This window comes from Taeniopygia guttata, chromosome 13, assembly GCF_048771995.1.
Source record: "Taeniopygia guttata chromosome 13, bTaeGut7.mat, whole genome shotgun sequence".
NCBI classification, from domain to species: domain Eukaryota; kingdom Metazoa; phylum Chordata; class Aves; order Passeriformes; family Estrildidae; genus Taeniopygia; species Taeniopygia guttata.
In genome coordinates this window covers 11,562,605-11,590,256 of record NC_133038.1, presented here as the reverse complement: position 1 = coordinate 11,590,256, position 27,652 = coordinate 11,562,605, and the positions used below count along the sequence as shown (strand labels likewise).

Below are 27,652 nucleotides of genomic sequence, written 5' to 3'. Positions count from 1 at the left end.
GTTCTGTAGTACCCCATGAGGCACCCATATTTGTGGTTTTTCAAAATTCTTGCACAGTTTTTTTCTGTATTTTGTCTGCATGGCAATTTCACCCAGAAGGAAGTCACTTCTGGAATCAGTCACTCATGATGTAGTCATCTTCTCATCACTCTCTGTCAATGTTTAAAAACAAACATGTGAGGTGTCAGAAGTGTCAGCAGTTTTGCTTATTGAGTAGCACTCCTGAGCATTTTTTTTCAAATTTAAAATACTTTCTTTTAATTGGCCTACTAGCATCAGCTATAAATTCAAGTTAGGCTGAACATAAATTCATGTTAAGCTGAATATAAATCCTTATTCAGGGAATGTTTTCATTCTCATCTTCTCCATCTCGGTACATAGAAGAGCTCTATAATGAAGTGTTCCTGGTGTTGGGCTGGAAGCCAGGAACGTGGAATGCTTACCCCAGCTAAAGGACTAGTGTCCTACTTGCTGTGCTAAGCCAAGTGATATCTTCTCTGCATCAAAGTGTAAACTATTTCTACAACATTAATAAGCACATAAATGTCCCCTATTATTTGTGTTTGATGAAGACTGGGCATGATGCTGAACCATTTCATGATGGAGGAGGAAACAATCCCTAACCATTCCTTAGGGAATGACTTGTGCTTACCAGCAACATTAAAACCCTTACTGTTGGTAAAGCAAGTGGGTCTAGTAAGTCCTCAACGTTTAGAAAGCCAGTCAAAAATAAATGTGAAACTATTATAGGTTTATTCTGAGTGTATCAATAATTCTTATTTGTCTCAGATCATGGAAGTATCATTACTGGAATGTTTTTAGATAGAAATACATCTGAAGAAAGAGCTGAATGAACAGAAAATAGCTGCTCAATACACATGTCTTTAATTACATCATGATGTAGCTAACTCATTCACAAAATAAGAGTAAGCAAATGGTGAAAATTAAACTGGTTTTTGTTGTTTCTTTTTTAAACAATGCTTCTGATTTAACTTCATTTTTAATGCATGGTAACCAATAGTAACCCATGTGCTCCCACATAAACCAACTTATATCATGCAAGACGCTGTTTGCACTCATGCTCATAAAACAGACTGTGCAGAGGTGGATGTGGAATTTAGTTCTGATAACAGGGTAGATGTGTGATACATTAAGAATGTAAGTGGCAAACTAATGTCTCTATGTCAGCTGAGTAGGAATGTCATCAACAAGTGTTCTGCAATTCCCCTATCAAATTTATTTGTTTTGATGGAATTTCTTTGGTGGTTGGTACTATCAGGATGGCTTCATGTCAGGGTCTCCTTAATCCCATGGGACATATAAACATGCCAGGTTCTGAGTAAGGACTGTCAGCACCTGTGCTCTAAAATGCTCCCAGGCAGGGTTTCTCAACTCACCCCATGCCTGTTTACCCTGGAGAAAAGGAGGCTTAGGGGGAACCATATCACTCCCTACATCTCCCTGACAGGAGGTTGGAGCCAGCTGGGGTCAGTCTCCTCTGCCAGGTAACAGGGGATAGCACAAGAGGGAACAGCCTCAGGTTGCAGCAGGGGAGGTTTAGGCTGGATGTTAGGAGGTTTAGGTTGGATGTTAGGAAAATTTTCTTCACTGGTTGCTGGGCATTGAAACAGAGTGCCAGGGAAGTGCTGGAGTCACCAGCCCAGAAGTATTCAAGCCATGTGGATGTGATACCTGGGGACATAGTTTAGTGGTGAACATGGCAGTGTGGGGTCAATGACAGGACTCAATGATTTTAGAAACCTTTTCCAGCCTTAATGATTCCATGATCCTGTGCTTTTACCCTGCCATGCTGCATTCCAAGTCCACTTCTCAATGCCTCTGTTTTAACAGCCTTGTATTTCTCTGCACTGCACAGTGATGTCAGGAACTCATTCTCCATGGAGTCATGGCTTGTTAGTATTGTCTAAATAAAACTCTAGTTGTACCATACAAAAAGTCAGATAAATTAGCCATAGATGCCTGGTCAATTAGATAAATGGCTGTGGCAGCTAAACCAAGTAAAAGGGAGCTGTGGGCAGGTCAAGAGGAGTTCAGACCCTGACAAGCCTCTGTCCTGAGGCCGTGCAGGCTCAGTGCAAAGCAGTGCCTGTGGTGTGTTGCTGGGCTACAGCTGCAATTCACACATGGTGCTTCCAACAATCATCACATAAATTGTGATGCAAAGCTGCTACATCGTACTTGCCTATTTATGCCCCACTTTTCCAGAGACAATTTGAAAAAGAAATGCTGGGGTCCTGAAAATTTTCTAAAAAGCTTACTTTGGATATGTAGTCCACAGAAAGAAAATCTCACTAGTCAACTACATTTAGTTATCTCACTATATTCATCTTTATATGCAAGAATTTCAGAACTTTTTTCTGAAAAAATTGTGAATTGTTTTAAAAGTCCTAACTAATAAATATGGTGAATCTGTAATTTTATTTTCGTGAGAAGAAACTGTGCATAGGCTCACTCAGTGTCTCATCTTTTTTCCTTTTTTTATCAATCTTCAAGAAGTAAAATGTAAGGCACATAACATGCAAATTCTACCTAGCTCTGAAGTTTTTGACGTTTGAGTGGGCTAGGCATAATGATCACTGCAAAGCCAATCTTCCCATCCCTTGCATTTGAATGTGACTATTAAGGCTCGTCAAAACACCAGGAAAGTAGGAGCAATTTTTATTCCATACACATACAAATATGTATCTCCCAGAATTCTTTTTTTCCTTCACAAATATTTTGGCATACCTTTTTTTACTCTCGTCAGCATTATAGAATTTTACTTTATAAATTGTCATTGCTCTGATTATGGTCAGAGAAGCTTTTCCTTGTAAAAGGAATGAAAATATTACAGAGAAAGATACTAGAAACTTCTTTTATAAGTAGATGTTATTCAGGGCTAAAGAAAGCTGGATGCCTCATAAGTGGAAAAGAGAGCAGGAATAAGAGCAATAACCAAGTAAAAGCACAAGCTATGAGTGGGTTTGATTGAGTAGAACTGGCTACGAGGGTCAGTAGTAGTATGGATGTAACCACAGACATATTCCCAAAGCATTATTTTGAAACACTGCATTGGGAGTCAAGTTTATCCAGCACTATTACCAATTTATTTCTGAAATTTCTGGAGAGAAGAAATCATATTAGGGTCTAAGAGATGTAAACTCATGTAACTAGCATTTCAAAATATGGTTAGCAATGGAAAACAGGGTGCTGAAAATGCTACAGAGAATGATACAAAGTCCAGAAAAACATACAGTGATGAAAATATTTCCTTCAGTTTGAGAGATTATATAAGAGGATTTTCTTTCCTCCTTGTCTCCTCATCTCCTGCAGCTCTGTACTGTGGTTACGTCAAAGGATGCACTAAATGTGCTGCAGAGACTGTTTCAGTCGAAAACCCAGGTGTCCCTATCCAGGTCCTCATCAGGTTTCCTTGGCTCCATCAGAGCTCTGTAGAACAGCCACTCTGGCACGACAGCAAGGAGCTTTAAAGACCAAGCAGGGATGGGCAGATGTTAGCATCTGGCATTACCAGGTCACCTTGGATTGATCCATGGCCAGCTGTGGGGTCTCCTCAGAAGAGATGTAAGCACCAGCTACATGTGGGGTCATTTATGGAGATTGTACTTGTGAGCACTGAAACAAGGTCCACAAAGGAATTTAGGGTAGCTGCACAAAGCATCATGGCAACTCAGAACAGGCTCATTGGCAATATGCAGAGGGTTTCAGACCCCATTTTCTATGGTACAGAGGAGGCACCATGCGGCTTCAGAGATTTTGTTGGTCGTTTGTGGATCTTACCCACACTACATAATCGGGAACTCTTTAAAAACAAGAGTCTTTCCATGACTTGAGCAGATGCTGATGGGATCATCAGGTAAGGATGGACACCTGTAAACCCCTAAAATTAATGGGAGATGAGCAGAAGCTAAGGATGAAGATGTTTTACTAATCGTAGCATATCTCCCACATGGATAAATCCATCTTCAGTTTTCCCTTGCTACAGATCGAGCAGCTTTTTATGAGCTACAGACTTATGCAGAATAACTGACAGAGTACTGATAAGAAGAAATTCCACTGGAAATCACTCAAGTAAAACTCTGCATGCAATTTTTCCTCCTGAGATCCTGGGGAATTTGGCAAACACACCTCAGGATAATTTGTTTAATAAAAAACAGGTGCTATTCTAAGCTCCACAGTTTTTCAGGACAGATTACTGAAGAAATAATTTAGAAGAGAGGACATAAATGGAATACATTTACCCGCAAATGTTGCATTTTTAGCTTATATCTGTCAGATTTTCCAGGATTATGCTTTCCATACTGCCAGCTGCTCAGTATTCCAATCCTTGTGCAGAAAACCATGTTGGTAAACATCTAAATACAAATGAAAGTGTTTTCCTGAATAAAGGCTGGAATGCTTAAAACCTTGCAAAACTGAAGCCCAGCTTAGCTGCCTCAGCCTGTTTTCCAAGGTGTCATTACAGACATGACATCTTTGTTAAAGAAATACATTGTTTACCTACCAGTTGGAATTGCTGCTCGTTAAATAAAATGAGAGGTCCTATTTAAAATATGCACTATTTATGATTTGAGGTAATTTGACTATTAAACTTCTGGGCTTTTCATTAAATCCTTTCATTACTATTTTATTGAGGAGCTCTGAACATTGCATATGCAGGTAATGATCGCAGATAACAAATGCTGCTCATTTTTTAGTCTGAATATACGTTGTATTGAATTTAATCACGGCTGTACTTATCTAGTGTAGTGAGATTAAGAGAGATAGAGCCTTGGGGATGATAACAGAAGAATTTACTTTACAGATATAGTACCTTTCCTCTTTCATTTTTTTCCCCTTTCTTAATAAATTGTGTAATTAAAGCTGCTCACAATTTTCCATTCTAGTATTCACCGTAAGACTTCACACACTCAGAACTTTTTCAAAGTTACCACAAGAGCTGAATTTCTTGGTTTCTGGCCAAAGATTAATTTTATTTCAAAGCCTGAAATAAAATCCACTTTTTGAAATCAGTAAGGCTAAAATTATTCCTATTTCCTTTTAATATCAAATCTATATATGGGTTTTTTTCACACATATAATTCCTAGATGACAGAATAGTAAATTTTGGAACTCATTATAGAAATAACCCTTATTAACGGGTATACCAGAGTAAAAGTGGTTAAAATGCATTAAGTGGGTAAAACAGTGGTTGAAAGTGGTCGGATATTAATAGCAGGTAATTTGGAATTGCTTAATTTAATTTCAGAGCAATGAACTGTCCCTGGAGGTGCCGTTAACATGTGGTGACAGGAAAGATACACTGTCCTCACCTGGACAAAATAGCAGTACAGATTTACAACCTTTTGACATAAAGGAGGCAGAGCTGCGGATCTGGATCACAATAACCACTGCAAAGAAGAACATTTTCATGTTGTTCACCATTTAAGTGTGGGTTTCAGAGCCTTTTTAGGTGAGCTGGACATGGAATTTAGGAATTTGGCCTGAAAGATTTGTCATGCCTTTAATCTCATGTGCTACATTAGAGCCTTATTAAGGTTTTAAGTAATTTTAAGTGCATGCTATAAGTCCTTAAAGCAGCTTAATGAGGTTTTTCAGCATTTCCTCTAGAAACCAGGAAATAAAATGAGAAATGAAATTGTTAATGTATTGCTTTTTCTTGCCCCAAAGAGCTTACAAATATCCAACATGTTTATACAATACAATGTGGTCTGTGATACTGCTTAATTATTTGGCTTCATTAAAAGAGTAATAATATTAGTAATTGTATTCTAAGGACCTCCAAGTATTTTACTGCTGGTAACCTTCCCCTCTTCCAAATCCTCACCTTGCCAGAAAATAGAGACTTCTTTACTCCATTACAAAACAAAATTTTAATACTCAAACACACTTGACCTCTCATAGGCTAGAGGGACAGGATGCATCATTTAAGTTACATACAGAGAAGACAAAAGGTTATTGACAGTGTAAATATTATTAATAAATATTATTACATGGGTCACACACCCCATCTTCTTTCTGAAGCCACTACCAGCTGCCTTACTTGAGTTCAAGTGTGGAATGGCTCTGACTCCCAAAACACATACCCAGGCTGTCTTCACTTCATGCAAATGGTTGCTCTGCATTTCTCATCTTTGTTAATTTGACCATAAAAACTCATCTTCCCAGCCCCTGCACTTGTTTTCTATTTGAAGCATAGCAGGATTCTTGTCACATTATAAATGTTGCATAATTCCAGTCTTCACAATTCACTTCCAGACCAGGTTCAGTTCTGTCTCTTATTCACAGCAAGTGTACAACCTTCCTGCACTCTTAGCTGAAGTCCTTACTCCTTGAATTAAGTAACTCTAAGGGCTATCAGTAATTCATTTAAGAAGGTCAAGCTGACTGTAATTTTAATTATATATCAATTATTTGTTAGCATTCTTCATTCACTGACATTTGTGTGCATGTTTGCCTTTCCTGTTTTATCTGTATGGGCCATGGCATCACAGTTCTCTTGAAAATATTGTCTATTCACAATTTAAGAATGAGCTGATGGTTTACATATAGAATTACGATATTGATTTTTTTTGGGGGGGTCAGGTGATTGTTTTTCTGCACAGAGTCAGTTCAAAAGCTTAAATTTTAGAAGAATGGCTCTTAAGGATATAAAAGTAGAAACCACAGGCATTGATCAGGGTAGCAGAGGGGAAAAGCTATTGCAGACTTCTTGATAAACTCTTTTCCTTTCCCTGCTTCAGTATCTGCTGTCCACCTGATCGCAGCCCTTTTAATGTTAATTTGTAGTGTGAAGTCTCTTGTGTCTGCAGCAGTTTTTGGAGAGGAAAAGCAGAGTACAAACTCTACCACCCTTCCATGGGATGTACATAAAATGTCCAAGGGATGATTGATCTTGGGGCCTGCTTTGGTGACACCCTTCTCCACCTCTAGAAAACTTATGTGTGGTTCAATAGGTCTGAGAAGTGCATCACTTAATAACATATTGACCAATAGATTGATTAGTTTAGTAAGGCTTTCTAGCATTATCTAATTTATTGCTCTTAATGGTTTTCTTTCTCGTTCTTCCTCCTGCTATCTCTTTTTCTCTCTCTTGGAAAATAATCTAAGGGAATTAAATGAAAGTGGAATTTAGTGGATAATCCTCAATCTGTTGCAGCAGGCAGAGTTTTGCTTGGATCTGAAGATCTCTTGCTGTGGATTAACAAAGCTTCATATGACCAGAACATGCTATTTGTGTTACACAATATAACACTGAGCCACTACTGAAGGAGAATACTCATATCGTCCACTTTTTTGGGGGGAGCAATTCCAGCAGAAGATTATTAGGGGTATGTATGAGATCCCCTTTAAGGTGCATTTCTCATCAGTGTATAGAACCAGAAGTATTTTTCAGCAGAACCCGGAGTGTTCAAAAAGTTGAATCAGATAAATAGCTCAGAAAGAAAGGTAGTCTTTATCTCAAGGGTTCACATCAAAGTCCAAGATGACATTCAGTAAAAAATACAATTTTATACATGACTATCTGCGTAATTTGAAAAGAGCTTATGCAAGCATAAAAAGTAAATAACTTCTTATTCCATAACTTGCAAAAATCATTATTATCCTTAATTTATTTTAAATAGCTTTTTTACATATATTGATCTTTTATTTCTGGTAATAATCTGTGTAGGATGGTTTAGGTATGGTAAAAATGATATTTCTTTAATGTTTTACTGGTAGTCTGCAAATAGATGAAAGTTCTGCCTTGTAAGACTAACATTTATTTTCATACACAATGGCCGGATTTCACAGCTAGGCCTACACATTGTGTTGTTCTTTACTGAATATGTGTGAAAATGCCCTTCCACTAGATCTGAAAAAATAGACCTGGTCCTCAAGATAGGAAAATCTGTTTTAAACAATAGTGATTTTCTTTTTTAGTGGTAACCAACTGTTGCACTAAGATTCTTGTATGATTTACTGAATTTCTATTGCCTGCTATCACTTTACAGTTACCATTATGCAGTCACTACTCTGGGTCAAACCAGTGGTATTTTCTGCCATGTATTTTGCATCAGGCAGCTGCCAATAGCAGAGAATAAGAGCAAAAGATAAGGGCAGAAATATCCGTAGTAAAATCTCTCGTCTTCCAGAAACAAACAGCTAGAGATTTCTTATAATATGAAGTGCTATGACTGAGTTAAATGGATTTTTAAATATTTTTCTTCTCTTTGAATCTATATAAATATTTGGGCTCTGCATTACCTCACTTATTAAAAAGAAAAACATTTTCTAAAGTTTTCAGCCAGGGATAATATCATTGCATGCTCTATGTCCTTTATATAAGAGAACAAGTAAAGCTGCTGTAGTCAACTTTTTCTGTGTTGCTTAGGACATCACATGAAAAAACATTATGCAGCTGAGGTAGTCATTTACATGGGAAGGTATTTGTTACATTTCTCTTCTGCTTATGCAGTCACTGGTAGTTTTCATCAGCATTAAAGCCTCCTTTTTTGACAGCAGTTGTGTTAAAAATATGACTGTTATATAAATAAGAGGATATCACCGTGTGTCAGACTGAATACCCAATATTCAGTCTGACAAGACTCCCATAATAATTCTCTGTCACAACTATACAAATACCCCAGAATCACACAAGTTATAATCCTCAGTATTCTCTCAATAGTTTTCTTCAACCTACCACAATCACCCCTCTTTTACCTCAGTTTGTCTGAGCCAGTTGGCAGGTGTTGGAACTTGTGAAAATATGTATCTCCCTCTACCCACTCTTTTTTCATATGGATGAATAAAAAAGTATAGTCCTTTTGTAAATTTTTCACATAGATGGAGATGATTACACATTCTGATATAAATTACATTCTAACCACTTCATATGAAAAATGTAAAAGCAAGTAATATTATTTTCTGTTTTGCTGTTTTCTTCACTTCTTGGCTTAACGCAAAGCTAAATTTCTTCTTAATTAGAAGAATCAAATAAGCAGGTTACTTCTGGACATTAAAATAGGAAACCTGACCCAATTCAAACAGCAAAGCTCCCACTTACTACACCAAAGTTCTTCTGAGGCAGGTGCTCACCTAAATAAATTGTCTGTAAAGATATTACACCTCCACAAGTATAGATTCTAGGTGAATTCAGACTCTCACACCCTGCTCCTGACAGAATCATGACAATCTAGGCCACAATCCACTATCACAAGGAAGCATGCAGTGAATGCTAAGTTTAAAGTCATCAAAAGTCACTCACCAAATTGAGTCTAAAAAGATCAGTACATCTAGAATAGACACTTTATACTGTTCCTTTCTCATCTCTCCATCACCTAAAATATCTCTTCAGCCTGGCTTTTGTGTGTTGGATATTTTCCCTAGGGGCAGTTTTAGTCCCTAATTTCATAGGTTCTCAATGAGTTTTAGTCTTCTTCCATGAAAAATGATCTTCCTTACCTAATAATAATTACAGATACCTGACTATGGTAGTGGGCTCTTTTTCTCTGAAATTTTTGGTTCTTTCCTGGTACTTTCTGAAGTACTTTCTTACTTTTTATTCATTGTATAGGAAACAAGAGCAAAAAACATATCTCGTTCTAGGTAAACAGCTTCCTGCTTTGAGCCCAGAAAGTTTACATCTACTTCAGTGAACTTATCTGGATGCCACTTTCTATCAGCTGCCATATCTTTTCTAAAAAGAAAATGAATACATCTCTTTCACCTGTATTCTCAAAAAGCCTCCCTGGTGCTTGTTCAGAAGTTCCATTCACAGAAAATAGCTCATTTTCTAGAATGGAGAAATTTCTTCTTGTCCAGAGTGCCAGGGAAAGACTTATGTGCCACTTAAGATCAATTTACATTAGTCTCTGGTCTGAAATGGAGTGTGATGTTTTAGTGGATGATCTGTACAGAATAAAAAAGAAGTGAAGAAAAAAATATTTAGAGGTATTGTAAATCAGCTGGAATGTAGGTTGAGAGCTTTCTGCAAAAGCATTATGCAGTGTAAGAAACACTTTTTGAAGATCCTTACTGAGTTATAATTTAACTTTGGGTGATTTCCCAGTTCTTAGATAAGAACAAAACTACCTGTATGAATCTATACTGGATATGCCCTGGCTTTTCTCAGAAATGGACTGACTTCAGTGGAACAGGAATTACTGAGAGGATAAAATGAGGCCTGTCCTGTGAGAAGATTCCCTGAACTGCTGAGATTTTCAGCATTAGGTGTTGTATAAGATGTTAGTTTCTTAGTAGGCAAAACTGGGAAAATTGAAAATGTTATCTTATTGTTCATGTTAAATTTGTATTGCAATATAAATCTGTTTTAAAAAGTACAACACTAAATAGGCAACGGAGCATGACAATGAAAAAAACACAACTTCTTCAACTCTTGACATCCTGCATCAGGTTTTGGTTTTTTTTTTCTTAATCTTTGTGTTATATGTATGTGTCCAGACTCTTTTCAGTGGTGCCCAGCAATAGGACGAGGAGTTATGGCCATAAACAGAAACACAAGAAATTCCAACTCAACATGAAGAAGAACTTCTTTATGTTAAGGTTGGCAGAGCCCTGGAACAGCTGCCCAGGGCACTTTCTGGAGTTTCCCTCTCTGGAGAATTCACTGGAGTATTTTGGAATACATGAGTTTTGGCATGCAGGTTATGTTTAGATGGTTTAGTCACTACAGCAGGTCAGTCAAAGGGTTTCATCCCTATTTCTAAATCATATATTTTCAAGTAGGGAAACAGTGACTGCAGTCTTTTATTGCCCCGTCAAGTTATTAATAATAGAATTTAATCTACTTTTCAAATCAACTTTAGGTCAGTAGTTGTGGTACTGTTTTTATGACAATAATAGCTGTTGTAGTTTGTGTCCCAGCAGTCAGGAATGCAGCATGGCCAGGAAAAACTCACAGGCAGGCCTTGTTCCCCCTGATATGCTCAAGTGATGCAGGTCCTGTGTCCACACAGCTTTAGCTCTGCTGATACAAACACTGGAGCACAAAAAATATCCAGTTCCATAGTACCATAGATAAAGATAAAGTCATATTTTAATGGGACTTAGATCCACATTTTCTATCTTTAACACTTCTTTAAAGGGACTGATCCTTGTGAGGTGAGAAATTGCCTCTTGCTGAGCAACTCCTTATTCCAGTAAAGGGACCTCTGGCAAGTGTTAGTGTTACACACTGTGTGAAATTATTGGAAATCTATGAAGAACTATGGCTGCAGGATTATCACCAAACTGATATTGGCAAGTTTTACAGTAATTTCAAGTGACTGTCCATCTGAAGGATATTCTCTTCATCCTTGCTATTATGTCACATCACTGTTCAAGAGCAAAAGAATTTTATTTAAACCCATGTTCATTACTTTACTAAGAAAAATACATGTATGCACTTAGGCACCAGACTATTTTGATGCTGAAATGATTGTTTTGTTTATGGGGATTTTTTAATCAGTCTTGACAGCCTTCAATTTTAGGCATGTGGTTGAAGCATAAAAATATTGCCATGAAAATACTTGGGCACAAAAAAGTGAAAAAAAGTCCCACATTTCCCATCTGAACATTATTTTCCACTGTATTATGTAGCTTTTGCTGGCAATTTGTTAAAGCTCTGCAAAAATAACTGATAAATCCCATATATATATAGTGTGCAGAATACAGCTTTAAATAATTTTGAAACTTTGGTGATGAGTTTTATTACATGTAATGTTTTAAATACGTTTTATGTTCAATAAGGACCACCAAATAATTTGTTCTGATTAAACCACATCAGGTGTATAAATGTATTTCCTTCAATAATTTTAAATTGTCTCTTGATCTGAAGATTTTTACGTACAATTTTCAGAAATTGGGAGCTTGATCGGACTGATTTTCACTGAGCACAGCTCCAAGCCCATGTGAGGGACTGGTCACTGCTGTGACACTGATCTGAGGGGTAAAAGGAGGAGGGAACTTTGGGCAAAAAGTTTCCAGTCCAGTTATGAATGTCGAGAAACCAACTGGAAAAAAGCACTACCTAAAACTTTACTGTGCCCAGTTGTAAGGATGTACTTTGTGCATTTCATAAAACTGATACAAATTCTCTAAAGATAAAATACCACAGTGCTGTAAAATGACATTTTTTCTGAATTCATTCATGATTTACTGAAGTCAGTGCTAGAATTTTAGCTACTTCCATTAATGCCTGAGTGGTGTCTTAACTTTCCTCTTCTTCCTTCAATCTTCTAAATATTAATAGTTTTGCAACAATAAATTTCTCTCTATAATAATATTTTGTATTAATAGGGTTCAAACTTCTGCACATTAATGGTAATCATTACTTGCATCAAATTCTGCAAATTCTTAAACTTCTATGTGTATTCTGATTGATGCCAACACATTTATTCAGATGTTTAGCATGGAGCATCTTTGTTAGTGTTCAGTTGGCCTTTCAGAATTTCAGTGTCCAAGAAAAGTGACACAAACTACAATAATATTCCCCTCATTCTGAAGTGTTTGATGAGTATTTAACAAAGAAAACCTTTCATCTTGGCTATAAATAATTGGTATCTAAGTTCAACTTTTATAACTCTGTCTTGGTCCTTGAGTTTCCAAAACTAATAATAAGGCTTCCTCCACAATGGGAGGAGGAAAATATCATGCTGGTTAGAATTAAAATCATGCATGCATATTTGCTCATTTAAAATGATAAATAATTTTAAAATGATAAATAATTTACTTGTAGCTATTATTTCTTGGTCTATGATTTATTTTTCAACATTATGAGGTCAGGAGGCTTTCAGAAGAAACCATCTTGGCTATCAGATAGCTGTGAACAGAATACAGAACTTTTTGTTGAGATAAAACTATAACTTGCATTATGAAGGGTATCTTTTTAAGCTTATGAAATAATTTTGGCAAAATTCCTCTCAGGCGATGCTTTTCTGAAAGATGAGTGAAATGAAGGAAGTGTGCTAAAATAAGTATCTGGGATTATTTTAGTGGAAGTTTTATGTCAAAATAATATGAAAGCCCATCATAAAATCCTGTAAAAATTGAATTTTCCATTTCTGTGTTGAGGTAGTAACCATAAATGGTTCTATAAGGGTCAAAAATATATTACATGTTTCTTACTCCTAACACCAAAGTACCCTCATGGTAGGCTTATCGTGTTTTATCTCATTTTCTACTCAATTTTCAACCACTTTTAGTTTCTTCTCACAGGAATTCTTTACAAAGTTCTTGCTATGTGAAAAAAGTTACTTGAAAACCTGGCAACTTTTCATTTCCCCAGCCAATCATTTTGGCCTTTTATTTGGCTTAGAACTAAGATCCTACCATTGCAGGTTTGAAATCTGATTTTACTTAAATTTTAAAAAAAAGAAAAAAACAGGAAAGAAAAACCAAACAAAAGAAAAAACAACAGAGAAATAACCCACTTTTTGGTAGGGTAGTGTCCATGCAAAAGGAAGGAAGGAAGAAGGTAAATTTGAGAGCCTGTGTGACTCCAGCGTTAGTAGTGGCAAAGAGAGTGGGCACTAACTTCTGGAAGATGCTGTGACAACACGGCTCATGCAGCTGTGGGGAGGGGTCTGTTGCCACACTTGGAAGGCCACACACTTGGCCGTGCAGAGATTTTTTGCTCATCTAACCTGTTAAATGCACAGTCCGCACATTTTTGCAGGAATGCTGCTCCAGCGCAAAGCTTGGCACTGCAGCAATTCTCCCGCCCTCCACTTTCTGCTCATCCACATCTCAACTCCCGCTTCCTGCGCTGTCGCGATTGTCACCCCTTCCCGTTTCGGTGCGTGATGCTCACATGCAGCAAGCACAGCGTGTCTGCCGGCAGAACGAGCCGCGGGGGTCGGCGACATTCAGCTGCTGCGAACCCCAAAACTATCGCATCCCCGGGGAGCCGCGGCCGCCCGCACGGGAGGGATGCGTGGGGCCGCGGGCTGGGAGGGACCCCGGGGGCTGGGAGGGATCCCAGAGGGCTGTGAGGGACCCAAGAGGGCTGTGAGGGACCCGGGGGTGCTGTAGGGACCCGAGGGAGCCGTGCGGAGCCGTGCGGGACCCGCATTCCTGTCCTTGGTACCAGCCCTGGCCGCGCTCGCCGCGCAGCCCCGCACAGCCATGATGGGAATGCCCGCTCCGGGAAAAGAAGCAGGAAGGAATGCACGGACATTCTGCCCGCAAAACGCAGCTGCCGTGTAGCTCCATGCACCGGAGCAAGCAATTAATTCGGAGATAAAAGGCTTCATTAATATGGCACCAAATCCTATGAACACCCCGGCATGTACCACCATCACACACACCCGCTGCTCAGCCTCCCTCTGTCCATGTCAGAGCGACAACAATCGTAAGAGAAATAAAACATTCTAAGATCTCAGCTGCTAGAGATAGATGGATGCAATGCCACTATCCAAACCTCTGGCATTCTCACGACAGCTCAGCAAATTCGCAGATTCTTCACCCCCCCACCAGCCCTCCCTCTCCCCCCACCCTCCCAAACAGAATCAGAAAGCACATCTTACCACTGGATGAGAGAGAGGAACAGAAGTGCCCACACCATCATTTTGAGAGAAAATGCAGGATTCAAGAATGCAGTGCTCCCCAGGCTTGTTGGATTTGGAGGAATCATCTCTATTCCAGCCCCCCCACCCCCCCCCCCCAAGCTTTTTTCCCCCTTTCCTCTTGGTTGCAGATGGATCCGTCCCCTTCTTTAATTTTTTTTTTTTTTTTTTTTTGGTAGTAGTTCTCCCTCCTCCCTACCAGGTCCCGTCAGTGGGATGAGACATTGCGCCCAGCTGCGGGAATTAATATGCAGGGGGAGAGAAATTAGATCTGCACAAGCCCTTTGCAGATATAATCAGAAAACGTCAGTTCAGGCAGCAGGCAGCAGCTTCCAAATCTAGGGAAATAATATAATTGGGAGAAAAGGAAAAAAATTAAACCCAAACAAAACACGAAAATCACAGACAGAATAAAAACAATCAAGGAAAGGAGCACATACACATTTACGGAGCCGCTGACACACATGCAGGAAAATCCAATAAAGCAACAAAGAGTAAATGAGAATGGGGAAAAAATAGAAATAATAAAGCAATGGAGATTCTGCCTGAATGCAGATTAACTCTGAGGTCAAAGTGGAAATGATGCACTCTGCTGCAGCACAGATTAACACATGCGTGGTGTCAGCCAGGGTGCTTTTTAACCTTTGATTACACATATGCAGGCAGCCTGGATTTTCATTTTGGAGCTGAGAAGGATTTGGCAGGCATGAAAAAGGAGGTTGGAAGGAAAAGCTTGCCCTATGCTGCTGAGCATCCTCATTTTTCTAAACAGCGTGGAAATCGTGATTGCAAAGGGGGAAAAAAATGAAAGGTTGGATGGGGGAGTGGAAAAGGGAGGGATGGTTGTTGCTAAGTAACTCAGGAAATGGGGAAAGCAGCATTGGTGAAGTCCGTATGAATGAGGTGATTTAGTGTCTGATAGGATCAGGGGGAATATACAAGGTTTTTATCTCCCCTCCCCCTAATAAAAGAGGCTACACAGACAGGAAACACTTCCTGGCCAGAGGGGAAACACTACAGGACTATGGAAGATGAACGCTGCCAAATTTTGGAACCAGAATCCCAAATTCTGTTGTCCAAAAATGCAATTTAGCATCTACTAGTGGAGTAAAAAATTCAGGGAATCTCATGATTCCTAAAGTAAGAGCACTTCAGTCTAAAATAGGTACTTGGATTACGATCTATGATATTATTTTTACCTCCCCTATTTTTTCTGTCTAGATCAAAGTAAATATATACAATAACAAGCCTATCCAAAGGCATTTATGAACTGGGAGATTGGGCAAATTTAATCACAAGGAACTTTTTTTTTTTTTTTTTTACAAAAGCCCACTTTTTTAAAACTTCATAGAGAAATAAATGAAAAATTATCCTAAAGAAAACTTAAATGATGGGAAAGTGAAATGTTCCAAATAAAATTAAAGCATCAAAATTTGCTGCTGGACTTAGTCTTTCTGAGCCAAATTTGACACTTGGATTCTGGTCAAACCTTCTAATATCCTGGACAATCTGTTAGTTCCCAATATCCAAATACAGAATAAAATTTATCCGTCAGAATTGGATACAGTCATTGCTTTCTCAGAGTCTCTAAAAACACAGATCCAGCCTTCAGCCATCAAATTAATCTTTTATGTTTCTAAACACAATGCATTTCACTTTAACAATAATCAATAGATCAATATCATTAGTTGAATTAAAAACATCTTGGTTCCAGGATAGTTTGATGATTACTGGAGCCAATATCTAACCCAGTCACTGTATTTTTATCAGTGTTTACAAAGTAACAAGTTACCAACCTGGTACTTAATATTTCCAGTCAATGGTCTTATTGTTAATTAAATTGTTCCACCAACTTGTGCAATACAGCCTCTTCAGTGATAGAAAGCTATAGAATATTTTAAATACTCTCCCCATATCTCTCTTCTTCTCACTGTTTACATATATATATATATATGTATATATGTATGCATGTTCAAATATCAACATTTGCTCATGGCTCAATTCACAACCTGTAAACACAGCACTTCTGTGATTTTATCGCTGTAATCTCTCTCATCAGTTATCACAACATTCCTTTGAAGGATGAAAATGCTGTGTATATTTTGGTGAGGGAATCAAAATTGTTGATAGCTAAGAATTTGAACTGTGCAAACACTTATTTATTGTCTTGGCTACAGTAACTGTGTCTGCACAAGCATGACAGCTTTACTCTGCCCTTTTTTTACTGAAAATTTGTTCCATTATCAAAGTCTTCTTGTCTGAAAAGAGCTCCTGGATTCCTATAAAATTCTTATGCACTTTCATTCCAGAGGGTCAGCTCGTTATTCTTGCTAAGAGAGGCAAGGGGTCTGCAATAGAAGAAAAACCTGTGGGTGTGAAAGCTTGAGGGAGTTTTCCAGGCTTCCCATCACACAGATGGTAAGTCAAAAAGAATTGGATATGTAATACTAATCTTGGACTGCTCAGAGATGTAAAAGATGCAGAAGACCATCGATGGCATTATTCCTGTGGGTGCTTTATTAGCTGTGCCTTCTATTCACACTGTTAATTGGTTATCAGTGGTTTTGATAGCCAAGCATATTCTGAAGATTGTGTCAATTTTTTTGCATATTAAAACTTTCAGCACCATATTATGATCAATTTTTCATTGCAGATACATCAGCCTTAATTTTTATTTCAGCTGCTTGCAATTGACATTTAGGCATGGACTTAGGTAGTAATAGATAGGGAATTAGGATCTTTGGCCTCTATTACAGTCAGTAGACCACACAATGGCTGAGTCAGGCTTTTGAGTGCTCCTAGATAAGATCATTTCAATACTAAAATACTTGACCACAATACATAAAATTTATTCACCAATAATCAAGCAATACCAATTTGGCTCTAAGTAATTTTAAATGCAAATTTGTCCTTGAACTTCTTTGCAACCTCGGTCTGAAGGAAGGGAATGTAACCCCACTTTTTATGCTTAAAGAATTTCAATATTATTATATTATACTGATAACCTCTGCTAGGAAACAACTTTGTTTATCTGTTGTAAATAGAACTGCCATAGAAAAACAAAAATGTGCCAGGCTGTTTTCTCTCTGAACACACATTGTCTTTGAAGCACACTGTTCTTCTTTCTGTACCCACAAGCTCTATCAGACACTGATATTTTAGGATTCCATCATAATAAATTATCACAAAGGATCAAATTTACATGAGGACACTGACTAGTGTGAAATGTTTTTCTGACACCTTTTGTGTGATAAACCAATCCCACATAGTAACTTGTCCCTGGGTACAAATGTGGTATCTTCACAACAAACCATTTCAAGCTTTTGAAAAAATTGTCTTATGAAAAATAATTAAACACAGAAGTCATTGTTCCAAAAATATGCATTCTGTATCAGACTAGAATATTATAAGAGTATCTTAGTCAATTTGGCAGATACCTTGTTAGTTTACAAAGGGGTTCTCAGCTCCTATGATTTCCTTATGTGTCCAAGGAAAACATGGCTTTTCCTTACCCTAAAATTATTATTTTCTGTGTATCAAATATTAGATCACACATCAAAAAGGAAGATTAAAAAGATACATATAGCAAATACAAAAATAGGTGTTACAAAAGTAGGTGTTACAAAAGATGCATAAAGTAAAAAAAAAGGACTCTGTCAGTATCTTTCCAGATTGTTTTTTATCACACATTCCTATCTGGAAATTCTTTGTGTTTCAGATTGTTGTTCCTTGTGTTCCTTTAGATAAAAGCAAAGCAAAATACCAAAAATAAAGTGCTAATTTCACTCTCTCTCAAAGGGCACATGATTTGGGTACAGGTAACTGGTTTTATATGGATCATGTTGAGGATGCTTTCTTAAAGGCATAAGAAGGAAACATCTAGGTAGTTGAATTTTCTATTATGCTTTATGAGACTTTTTATTACATATCAAGTAATGTTTTGATGCTTATAAAAATACATTAACTACTGTTTTAAATTATTCTTATTCTGAAATAAAATATCCTAGTTATAAATAAAAAGACTTTTGAACTGCGTGAATCCACATATTTTAAAAATAACTTGTATAAAGCTATATATAAATATATATTTTATAATAGTAGATTTAACATTGATAACATTTTGCTTTCTTCAAAGACTCTCCTAGCATATTTTAGCCCTGGGTAAATATCTTAATACTGAACTAGTGAAGAAAACAGCATCCAATATATGGCATTTCTTTGATGGGATTCTAGGATTTGATATAATCACTCTTTTTTTCCCATGGCCTATCTTATAACACATTTTCTGGTCCTCAACAGGTGTATAAACACATACTGAAACATGGAAAACCTAAGAATTAGTCTTGAAACACTTCTAGGAGAAAGGTAGGTCATGGTTTTATCCATTTATTACTGTACATGTGTGTTCATGGTTGTGCATGGGAGGATTTCATTTAGAACACCCAGACACCTAGTTCTCTTTTAATCCATGTGCTCAAAATACAGTGAGTCTGTGAAGGAGGGGTATGGGGGTGGGCTGATCAAAAACTGCACTAGATAAGTGCTAGACTAAAATCCTAGTTTGGAGGTGATTATTGACTGAAACAACATAAAATCTGGACTTTTCAAAGAGCTTTGTGAACCAAGGCCAACACAATCATTGCATCTGCACAAATACATCCCTTCATGTCAGTACCAAGTAGATGAACCCAGAAGTATAGTGTATCCAACTATGGTTGGATGTCTCTTTTTCCAAATATGACCTAAATATAACTATTTGTTATAGTATTAAAAAATAGTCCCATCTTAATGTTGAATCTTGCCGCTACTTTTCCCTGGTAAATGTTGGATGGAGTCAGAAATATTGCCTATCGTGTAGAATATGGATGCCACAGAATTTTGAAGTAGGACTCTAAGGTATATTTATTTATTTAACTGGAAAAGTATTGTTTAAGCATTGTTTCAGTCCTGTTTATTTGGAAGATGATTCACTTAAGCTGTCAGAATAAAAGAAAAACAAACCTAAATGGGTTAAAAATAGTAATTCTTTCAAGAAACCCTTCAGGCTGAAGCCACTTTCTTAGAGTATTCAACTTAATCAATTTTTTTAAAAAGTCAAAATCTTCTGCTGCTTGGGAAATTGTTTTTAAAGAATTATTTTAATGCCTAGTGATTAAAATTGAGAAATGTTTCCTAAGACACTACCACATACAGTGGTACTTCAGTGCAAAGTGAACATTTGTACAGATCGATACTATTCAATCTGTATCACCAGGTTTCTATTCAAAGCAATCACTTTCCAAGTATTTGACTTAAAAGAAAGAATTCTGGTAGCCTAATACAACCAAAGCACAACCCTAAAATACTCTGTTTGCTTATGTGCTTTGATCTTGTGCTAAAACAGTAAAGAAAACAAGATGTTGGCTAAGAGCTCTCACACTGTGCTTAGATGTACAAGCTCCTGCCAGAACAGACTCACCAAATGTTGTTCTGTGCTGCAAACATCTAAGACACTGTTATCATCAAACCCTTGGAGCAAACTGCATTCCCCATCTCCCTGCCACTGACCTGATTAAGTTTCCTTACCCTGTAACATTACCTACAGGGCCCAGTTCCTCCACACTGAATACTTAAGTGAAGAAATCACCATGCTAAGGTACTTCCTGAGGAATATATTAATGGGTTTTTTTTCTGAACAGTTATGTTAATGCCAAGGAGAAGTTTCTGCTTCACAAGAGTTTTGAAGAAGCACAATTTTGAGGAGTCATTTATTGATACGTATTCACATATATCAGTCTTGTGCACAATATCTCACACCTTTATACCAAGAGCTTAGATCTAAACCCTGTGTTCCTCTCCATGCTTGCCTTGTGCTGAATCTCTAAGTTTAAGACCACTTTAAAACTATCCTAGGAAGCCAGACTCTGCTTCCTGTACTGAAGCACAAGCCAAAGGGGAAGGAGAATGCTGGAGTTGTCCACCTCTCACTCCTGGGGCTGAGAGAGGGTGGCAATGCTGGGCTCCTCTCTGGGATGATGACAGAATCTCTGCACGAAGGTACAAGGGAACCCTTTTTACATAATTCCACTTTCAGTGGGACAGGTTGAATTCTGTTGCTCATAAATATGATTATTACCCATGACCACTCAACCTACTTGCATCTTGTTTTGGGTATTTACCTGCATGTAATTTGTAATTGTATATATTGTCTATTTAGCAATGAGAAAGGAAGAAATACCCTGTGCACAGTCAGCACTAAATACCAAAAGGAAAGACACATTTGAAATTTTGAAAGAGTACTTTTCCATTCTGTGTTCTAGTACTGGAATATATGTGTATTGGAATGAAATGAAACAGGTCTTCTTCAAATCAGCTATGAAACAGCACATTTCATAGACCAATATGCTTGCAAATGTAATTTCATCAGTGTACACTCACATTTGGCAGGATTAATGAGTTCTGTAAATGATATGTTTTTGTTCTAAGCCATTATATATATAATTTTTCATATTTACTACTACAAAGAAATAGTGCTCTTGAGGCTGCTGCATCTGTTTATTTAAACTGTGCACATATACAGTATTATTTTTATTCCCACATGAAGAATGAAAATTCTCATAGACCAGGAAATCATGGTTCATTCATTTATTAGTTCTTCACAATATATAATGCAACAAGAACATCAAAATCAGATGCTTAGTTTCTGCCTGATAAAAATAGCTTAGCTACCTTAAGAGAATGATTACGTTCAAAAAGAAGTGAATTATCAGTTTTCCTATGAATAGATGTATTTTTTCCAGAAGAGTAGTCTAGAAATCCTGACAAGAGGCCAAAGGAAGCAGTTTGAAATGCATGCTGAGGAAGTCTCAACAAACCTCGATGCAATTTAAGAGTATATATATATAACTGCTGTCTGAGCCCAGGGCTTTGCACAAGGAGGTGCAACCTTCTTTTTCATTATTGCAAGAAAAGACCACTACCTGACAGAAAACATAAGCCTCAGAATGTCACTTTTCACAATTGTAATCTCTATATTTTCAGTAAAGATATTTCAACTGCTCCTGTTTTTCTCTCTTACCAAGAAAGTGAGATCTAAAAGTAAAGAAGGTGAGATTTAGCAATATAAATCCTGAATTTGTTCAGCAGTGAATATTTTAAGGCACCAGCCTCCAAAGCCTGTGTGACAGCAGACACTCAGGGATGCCACTCCTTCTATCAGACACAGCATCACCGACTTTCTGTAGCTGTTATCCCTTTTGTATAGAAAATCTGATTTGATATGTGTTGTTTGTCTGGCATTTTACTTAGTGTTCACTAACACTGCGCCAAAAGCTCTGTATTTCCAGGCCAGATTTGGTATTTCCTTTAGACAGTTTACATAATCTTAAGACCTATTTTGGTGTGCCATTATTTCCTGTGATTTAAATATTCAAAGTCTATTTGCAGGAGCAAAGTAACTGTGAGGAAATCTTCCTACTATTTGTGTGGGACCACATTGGGACACAAATATGGTTTCATACAGGCTGAGAGGAGCAGGGATGGCTACATGGGAATGGATCCAGGGTGCTGAGGTCTGTGAAAGCCTTACAGCTAGCCCTGCCAAGGGAATGTTATGTCCATTCTGTACAATCATTGCAAATGGTTTTCAATTCCTCCTCCAAAGAACAGGAAGTAATGGAAGTAAAAGGCCATAAAGAATATTTTCTTCATGCAGAAAGAGGCAGCCCATTGTCTCTGAGACAGAAGATCAAACAGGAAAAAAGTATGCTAACTCATTATACTAATTCTGCAATGTAAGGATACACAAGAGCATAGGTTTTCAATACAGTATTCAACATCTGTTTTACATGTCTGCATTTGAGCTGCAAGTCTTGTTTACTTTGGGTTAATCTTTTTCACTTTACATAAAGCTGAAGAAGAAATCTCATAGTTTGGCCATGTTTGTGTTCAGAGTAAGCTCTTTTGATCTTGCAGCATTGGGAAGGATCACTTTCCAGCGATGGATTTGCGGTGGATGCAAATGCACTTTGGAGTGATAGCTGGTAACAGTTCCTGTGTGCTGGCAGGAGAATGGTTTTTAACTCTGGACTTTTGATGCCATGCTATGACATACTTATGGGCAAGCTAAGGATATTTGATCAAGTTCTAGAAATTTCTCCTCAGTAATTTTCAATGGTATGCTTTACAGTGCAGTTGGGTGCTGAATCGGATTTCTCTTTTTAGTACTAAATATATTAAATAAAGATCTGGATGGTAGCATGACCGTATCCTTACTCTATTCAGTAAGGATGCCAAGCCACAGGCAGGAGAGTGATGGGAACAGGATTAGACCTGAAAAACAAAAGCTGATCTGAAAAAAAAAAAAAAAAATTAATTCAGAACATTCAGAAAGAATGACCAGAAGTCTTGAAAACTGTTGTCAAAGGAAACATGAGAAAAGGGGGTAAATGCAGTTTAGTCTGAGAGGAATTATGTCAAGTTTTCAAATATGTGCAGGTGTAATGAGGCATGAATAGCTGGTGTTTCTGCTTTGTAGGGTGATTGAGATTTATCACAGCTTCTTAGGTTAATTATCTTTGGATAAGTCAAAAAAATGCCCTATGGTGGGAATACCAGAGCACTGAAACAGTTTTGTGAGGTCAAATATGAGGTTCCTTCAGTGATAGTGATAGCTGATATGTAAGTGCTCTGTATAAGCTAAAAACTGGGCTGAAATTAAACTGAAAATTGTTCAGTTAAACTTTTAAACAAAAAAAAAGAAAAAAAAGGCAGTCATACATATATTTTTATCAGAAAGAACTAATGGAAATGAATTCATTTAATAGGGGCAATTAAAACTTTTGTTGCCACAAAAATAAAGGTATGCAATATTCATGATTTAGATGAGAAAAAAAAAGTATATTGCTTGCAAGATCAAAAGAAAATGGAAGGGGGAAAAAAGTGTTTTCCAAGGATGTTATATAAAGTTCATTGTCACCTTCCATATCTTTCTCTTAAGTTCAGTTTTGTGACATGAAAATTCACCACTAAGCAATGACTTCCAGGAAAATATTCCTAAGAACTTGAACCCTGTTACTTCTCCTGGTATTTGATCTTGTATAACTAAAAACATACTCAGGACAGTAACTGCATTGAAAATCTCTTCAAACTGCTTGGACTACAAGAGACATGTCTTTTATTCTTCTTTCCTGTTTGCATATATAGTGGATTTTTTTGCATCTCTAAGTGACATGGCCCATATACTCATGACAACAAAAAATGGATCTGAATCATCCCTTCTCCTCTGAAATGTAGATTGTGTGATGATCTCAGTTGCAGACCAGATCCTAGCTTTTACCTATGCTAACAGATTTCTGCTGCAATGTTTCTCTATGGTTTTAAGCTTTCAGGAATCCTATTGCCCCAAATTATAAATTTCCTAATATAAGCAGTGACATATCAAGGAAAAAGTGCTGAAGTGATGTAGTTCCATATATTCCACTTAAAAAGTCAAGCTCGTATTGAAAGAAACTGTGAAGGCTTATAGTCACTTCTCTGCCCCTAACTGGCTACCACAGTTTATTTTTCAGCTGAAATAAGGCTTCAGAAGCTGCTCTGAGACCATACAGTGACAGTAAGTCTAGAAATTGTAGGAATTTAGCATTTCACTCTTTTCAGTACTATGAAGCTCTCAGAACTGGGACAGAGAACACAAAATCTCTCTAAAAGCCTGTCACAGAAAAATGTAACATCACCAGGCTGAAGCCTGGGTACATTGTTGGGATGTACACAGGGAGTCAGGCAGGAAGGGACAGCAGGATATCCTCATCCAGCTCCTATTCAAAGGAGCTGGCAGTGCTGATTGAATTTAAACCAGACCTTGCTGCTCAGGTCTAGAAAAGAATCAAGGTTAGAGATTTCACAGCCTCTCTGAGCAATTCATTCTAACTTTAATTGTGCTGACAGCGAATCATTGTTCTCCCCCTTTGATAAGGACCCTTATTTCTGGCACTGCTTTCTGAGCCCCTCCTGCCCCCAGGGAGCTGCTCCATGTGCAGCCTCTTCCATGGTCCTCTGGGGGCTCACTCGTGTTTGTCAGCTGAATAACTGTAATTTCTTGTCCTGAAGCCCCCAGATGACACAACTCATAGCAAAAGGATTTTAAAATCATGGGGATTTAGGGTTAAAAGGAAAATTAAGCTTAGTAGGCCCTGACAAGAAAATAAATGCCCTAAGTACAGGAAGACTTTGTACCTTACTAGAACTGTACCTGTGTAGCTAGTACATGATAAATGATATAACTGTTAGATGTGATGATTGTTTAGTAATTAAATATACTTACTGTTTAATCGTAAGAATAATCATGAGAAACTGTGGTCAGGGGCCTACGAAAGATCACGAGAAACTCATGTCAATGAATACAATAGAACAATATAAGTTTAATAATTAATATGTAAGTTATGTAATGATAGAATATAAAATACCTTCAGCTCGAAAGTCGTGTCGGAGTCAGATTTGGGTCTGTACCCCTGATTCCCAGAGCTCTCAATAAAAGCACCTGCATATAATCATATCCTGTGATTATGTGTGTTCCTGAACACTAACACAATGGTCCAGATTAGTCTGATGAAGGCCAGGTAAAGGTGAGTGATAACTTCCTCAGGTTTGCCTTCATCCCTGCCATGACTCCTGTCTCCCTGCCAGCCAGTCCCCAGCACTATTTGGGGAGGGATTAGTCCATCCCACTGCAATACTTTATAGCTATTCTTACTGAATTTCATTTTATTCCTTCAGCCAAATGCAGCCTCTCTGAATGCAGCCCTACCCACAGGCACATTGACACCATGTCCCAGCTGCTGTCATCCACAAACTTGATGGGCTGCATCCAGTTTCTTTTATAAACAACAAAATGCAAAATCGAAAGGTTCTAGCTAAACTAGAGGGATAACAACTATGTTAATTTTCCTTTTACACTAAAAAATTAAAATTAAAAAAATTACTCCCATCACTGGGAGCTTCCCAGGAGTATATTTTAGTTTATTTATTTGTGCCTGCTTTGAATCCTACCTGTTAGTGCATCTTCTCACAGAAAAATTATTTTAAATAATTAATCTTAAATGCCTCTATTTTCAAAGGATGCTCATTTAGTTTCCTGATTCTTTTACACAAAAGGCTTTATTATCAGAGGGGCTGTTACAACTGATGAGACCATACAGTACCGTGCTCATGTTTCAACACAATCCCATTAGCACTTCAGTAAATTAAACTGCATTCTGAAGCAAAAATAACTGAAAAAAAAGAAGTTTAAACATATAAAACATTGTAATGCATAATCAGGAAAAGTTACATAATATCACTGCAATGATTATTATTAAACAATTGTGCTATTATTAAAGTTGATCATGTGATAATCATGATGAGGCAGCATTGTCTAGTTTGAAACTGTGAGCTATCATTCTAGGGGCTTGAACTAAATTAAATATTAATGTGTATATTAATAATAAAGAAAATTAAGAAAAATTTAATTAAACCAAATAGTATGAGAAAGCTTCATTTTGAATATTCCTCTATCTATTGTCACTGTCAGATACATAGAACCAAGCAGGAATTAAATTAGGAGAATCCAAAAATGCATCCACTTGAAAATGAAGTGTTCTATCTGACATAGCAGTGAGTCCACAAGTGAATTGATACAACAAGAGACCATTCAAAGGAGGCTTTCAAGTGCTTTTTAATTATTGGTTAGATGTTACACATTCCTCTTTATTTAGAATAGTGTCTCAGGAGCTGTAAACCATGATTTATTTTACTGAAACTTTTGATCTTTTTCCATTCAGCAAATATTGATTTAATCTTTCATACTTCTCCCAAAGAACAAGCCAAGAAACAAATGGACTGCACACTTTGATCTTTGTCAGATGATGTCAACAGCAGTGAATGTCAGGGTAGATCCAGAAACAGAGGTTAAGCTGCTGCTTTTCTGCCTGAAGTTTAGCAGTGGGCACCTGCACCACCATTTAAGCCAGAAGTCAAATGGAAATTAAATTGGTTGGGTTTTTAAGAGATACGACTTAACTAAGTCTTGTATTGTTTCATAGCAATCCTGATTTAAAAAAAATGAATCAGTTTTTTAAGCCTCTGAGTTAGCAAGTTTGCATAATTACAAGAAAAACATTTCTTTATCTATGTGTTATTCACCAGGGCCTATGTTACAGGTTACAGGAATACAGAGAGCTGTGGTGAATATTTAGAATCAAAACTGAAATTTCACAGACCACCTCAGAGGAGATACGGGAAATCAAAAATTCAGTAATTTTAACTTGTTTTAAAGCTGATTATCCTACTGGCCATCTTGAAATAGATGAGCCCACTCCAGTGCACAGAGTTTGGCTTTGATACACGCAGGAAGGGAAAGATGCACCTTCCCCACAGCTGTGCACTGCTGGGGTGTGGAAGGATTGCAGGCACAGGGCTCAGGGCACTCTTGGGGTGCCGGGCTCACCCTGGGTCGGGGGTGGCTCCGTGTAGTTGAAAAATCTCTCCTCCAACCTGTGATTTCAAAAAAAGCTCAGCAGTCTCTGTTGTTCGGTCTCAAGGTAGTTTATTGCAAGTTATCTAAAAGATTTTCTTCATCAAGAACATGGTTCTTGGTTCATCACCAAGAACACGGAGGTAAGGAAGAAGAAAGAGGGAGGACAGGGCAGGCCCAAATCCCTCCATCTTAAAACCTCTGACCCCCGTGTACAAAACCAAAACCCCCCTGTACAGGACTTAAAATCCCCCTGTACAGCACTCCAAAATTCTTCCCTTTACTTTGTGATTACTTCTACTATAATATCTAAACTTTTGTGACTTCTTGTTCTTCCTGCAAGGTTGGTAAATCGTTCCATGGCTCAAATCCAAAATCACAGCTGTTTCCAGCTGCCTGCCAGGGTCTCAAATGCTTCTGACCTGGACCTGGAACCTCCAAAAATGTCTGAGGGGCATTTTGAGTTCCCACACTGGGGTTTGTGAGTATCATGTTCTATAATGTAAGAGCACTCTTACCTTCAGTTAACAAAAGCTGTTCTTTGAACCTGCTCCACTCAGTTGCACTTCCCAGCTGTTCATCCCAGGCTGCTGCTGCT

The 27,652-nt window shown here is 37.6% G+C and overlaps 1 protein-coding gene across 4 annotated transcripts in view; it reads right to left on the bottom strand.

Moving 5' to 3' along the window:
* GABRG2 (gamma-aminobutyric acid type A receptor subunit gamma2) overlaps positions 1–15,456 on the bottom strand; it is a 59,158-nt gene extending 43,702 nt beyond the window's left edge. Inside the window, exons 1-2 of one of the 4 annotated variants that reach the window (XM_072935394.1) lie at positions 15,305–15,456; positions 14,529–14,905 (exon numbers count right to left, since the gene is read on the bottom strand). In XM_072935394.1, coding sequence (XP_072791495.1) covers positions 14,529–14,635 — 107 coding nt within the window. In that variant the 5' untranslated portion in view covers positions 14,636–14,905; positions 15,305–15,456. Of the gene's footprint in view, positions 1–14,528; positions 14,906–15,007 lie in introns of those variants that run through there. The other 3 variants (XM_072935395.1, XM_072935393.1, XM_030284102.4) reach the window with 3 other exon arrangements.
* Positions 15,457–27,652: the final 12,196 nt, after the last annotated feature.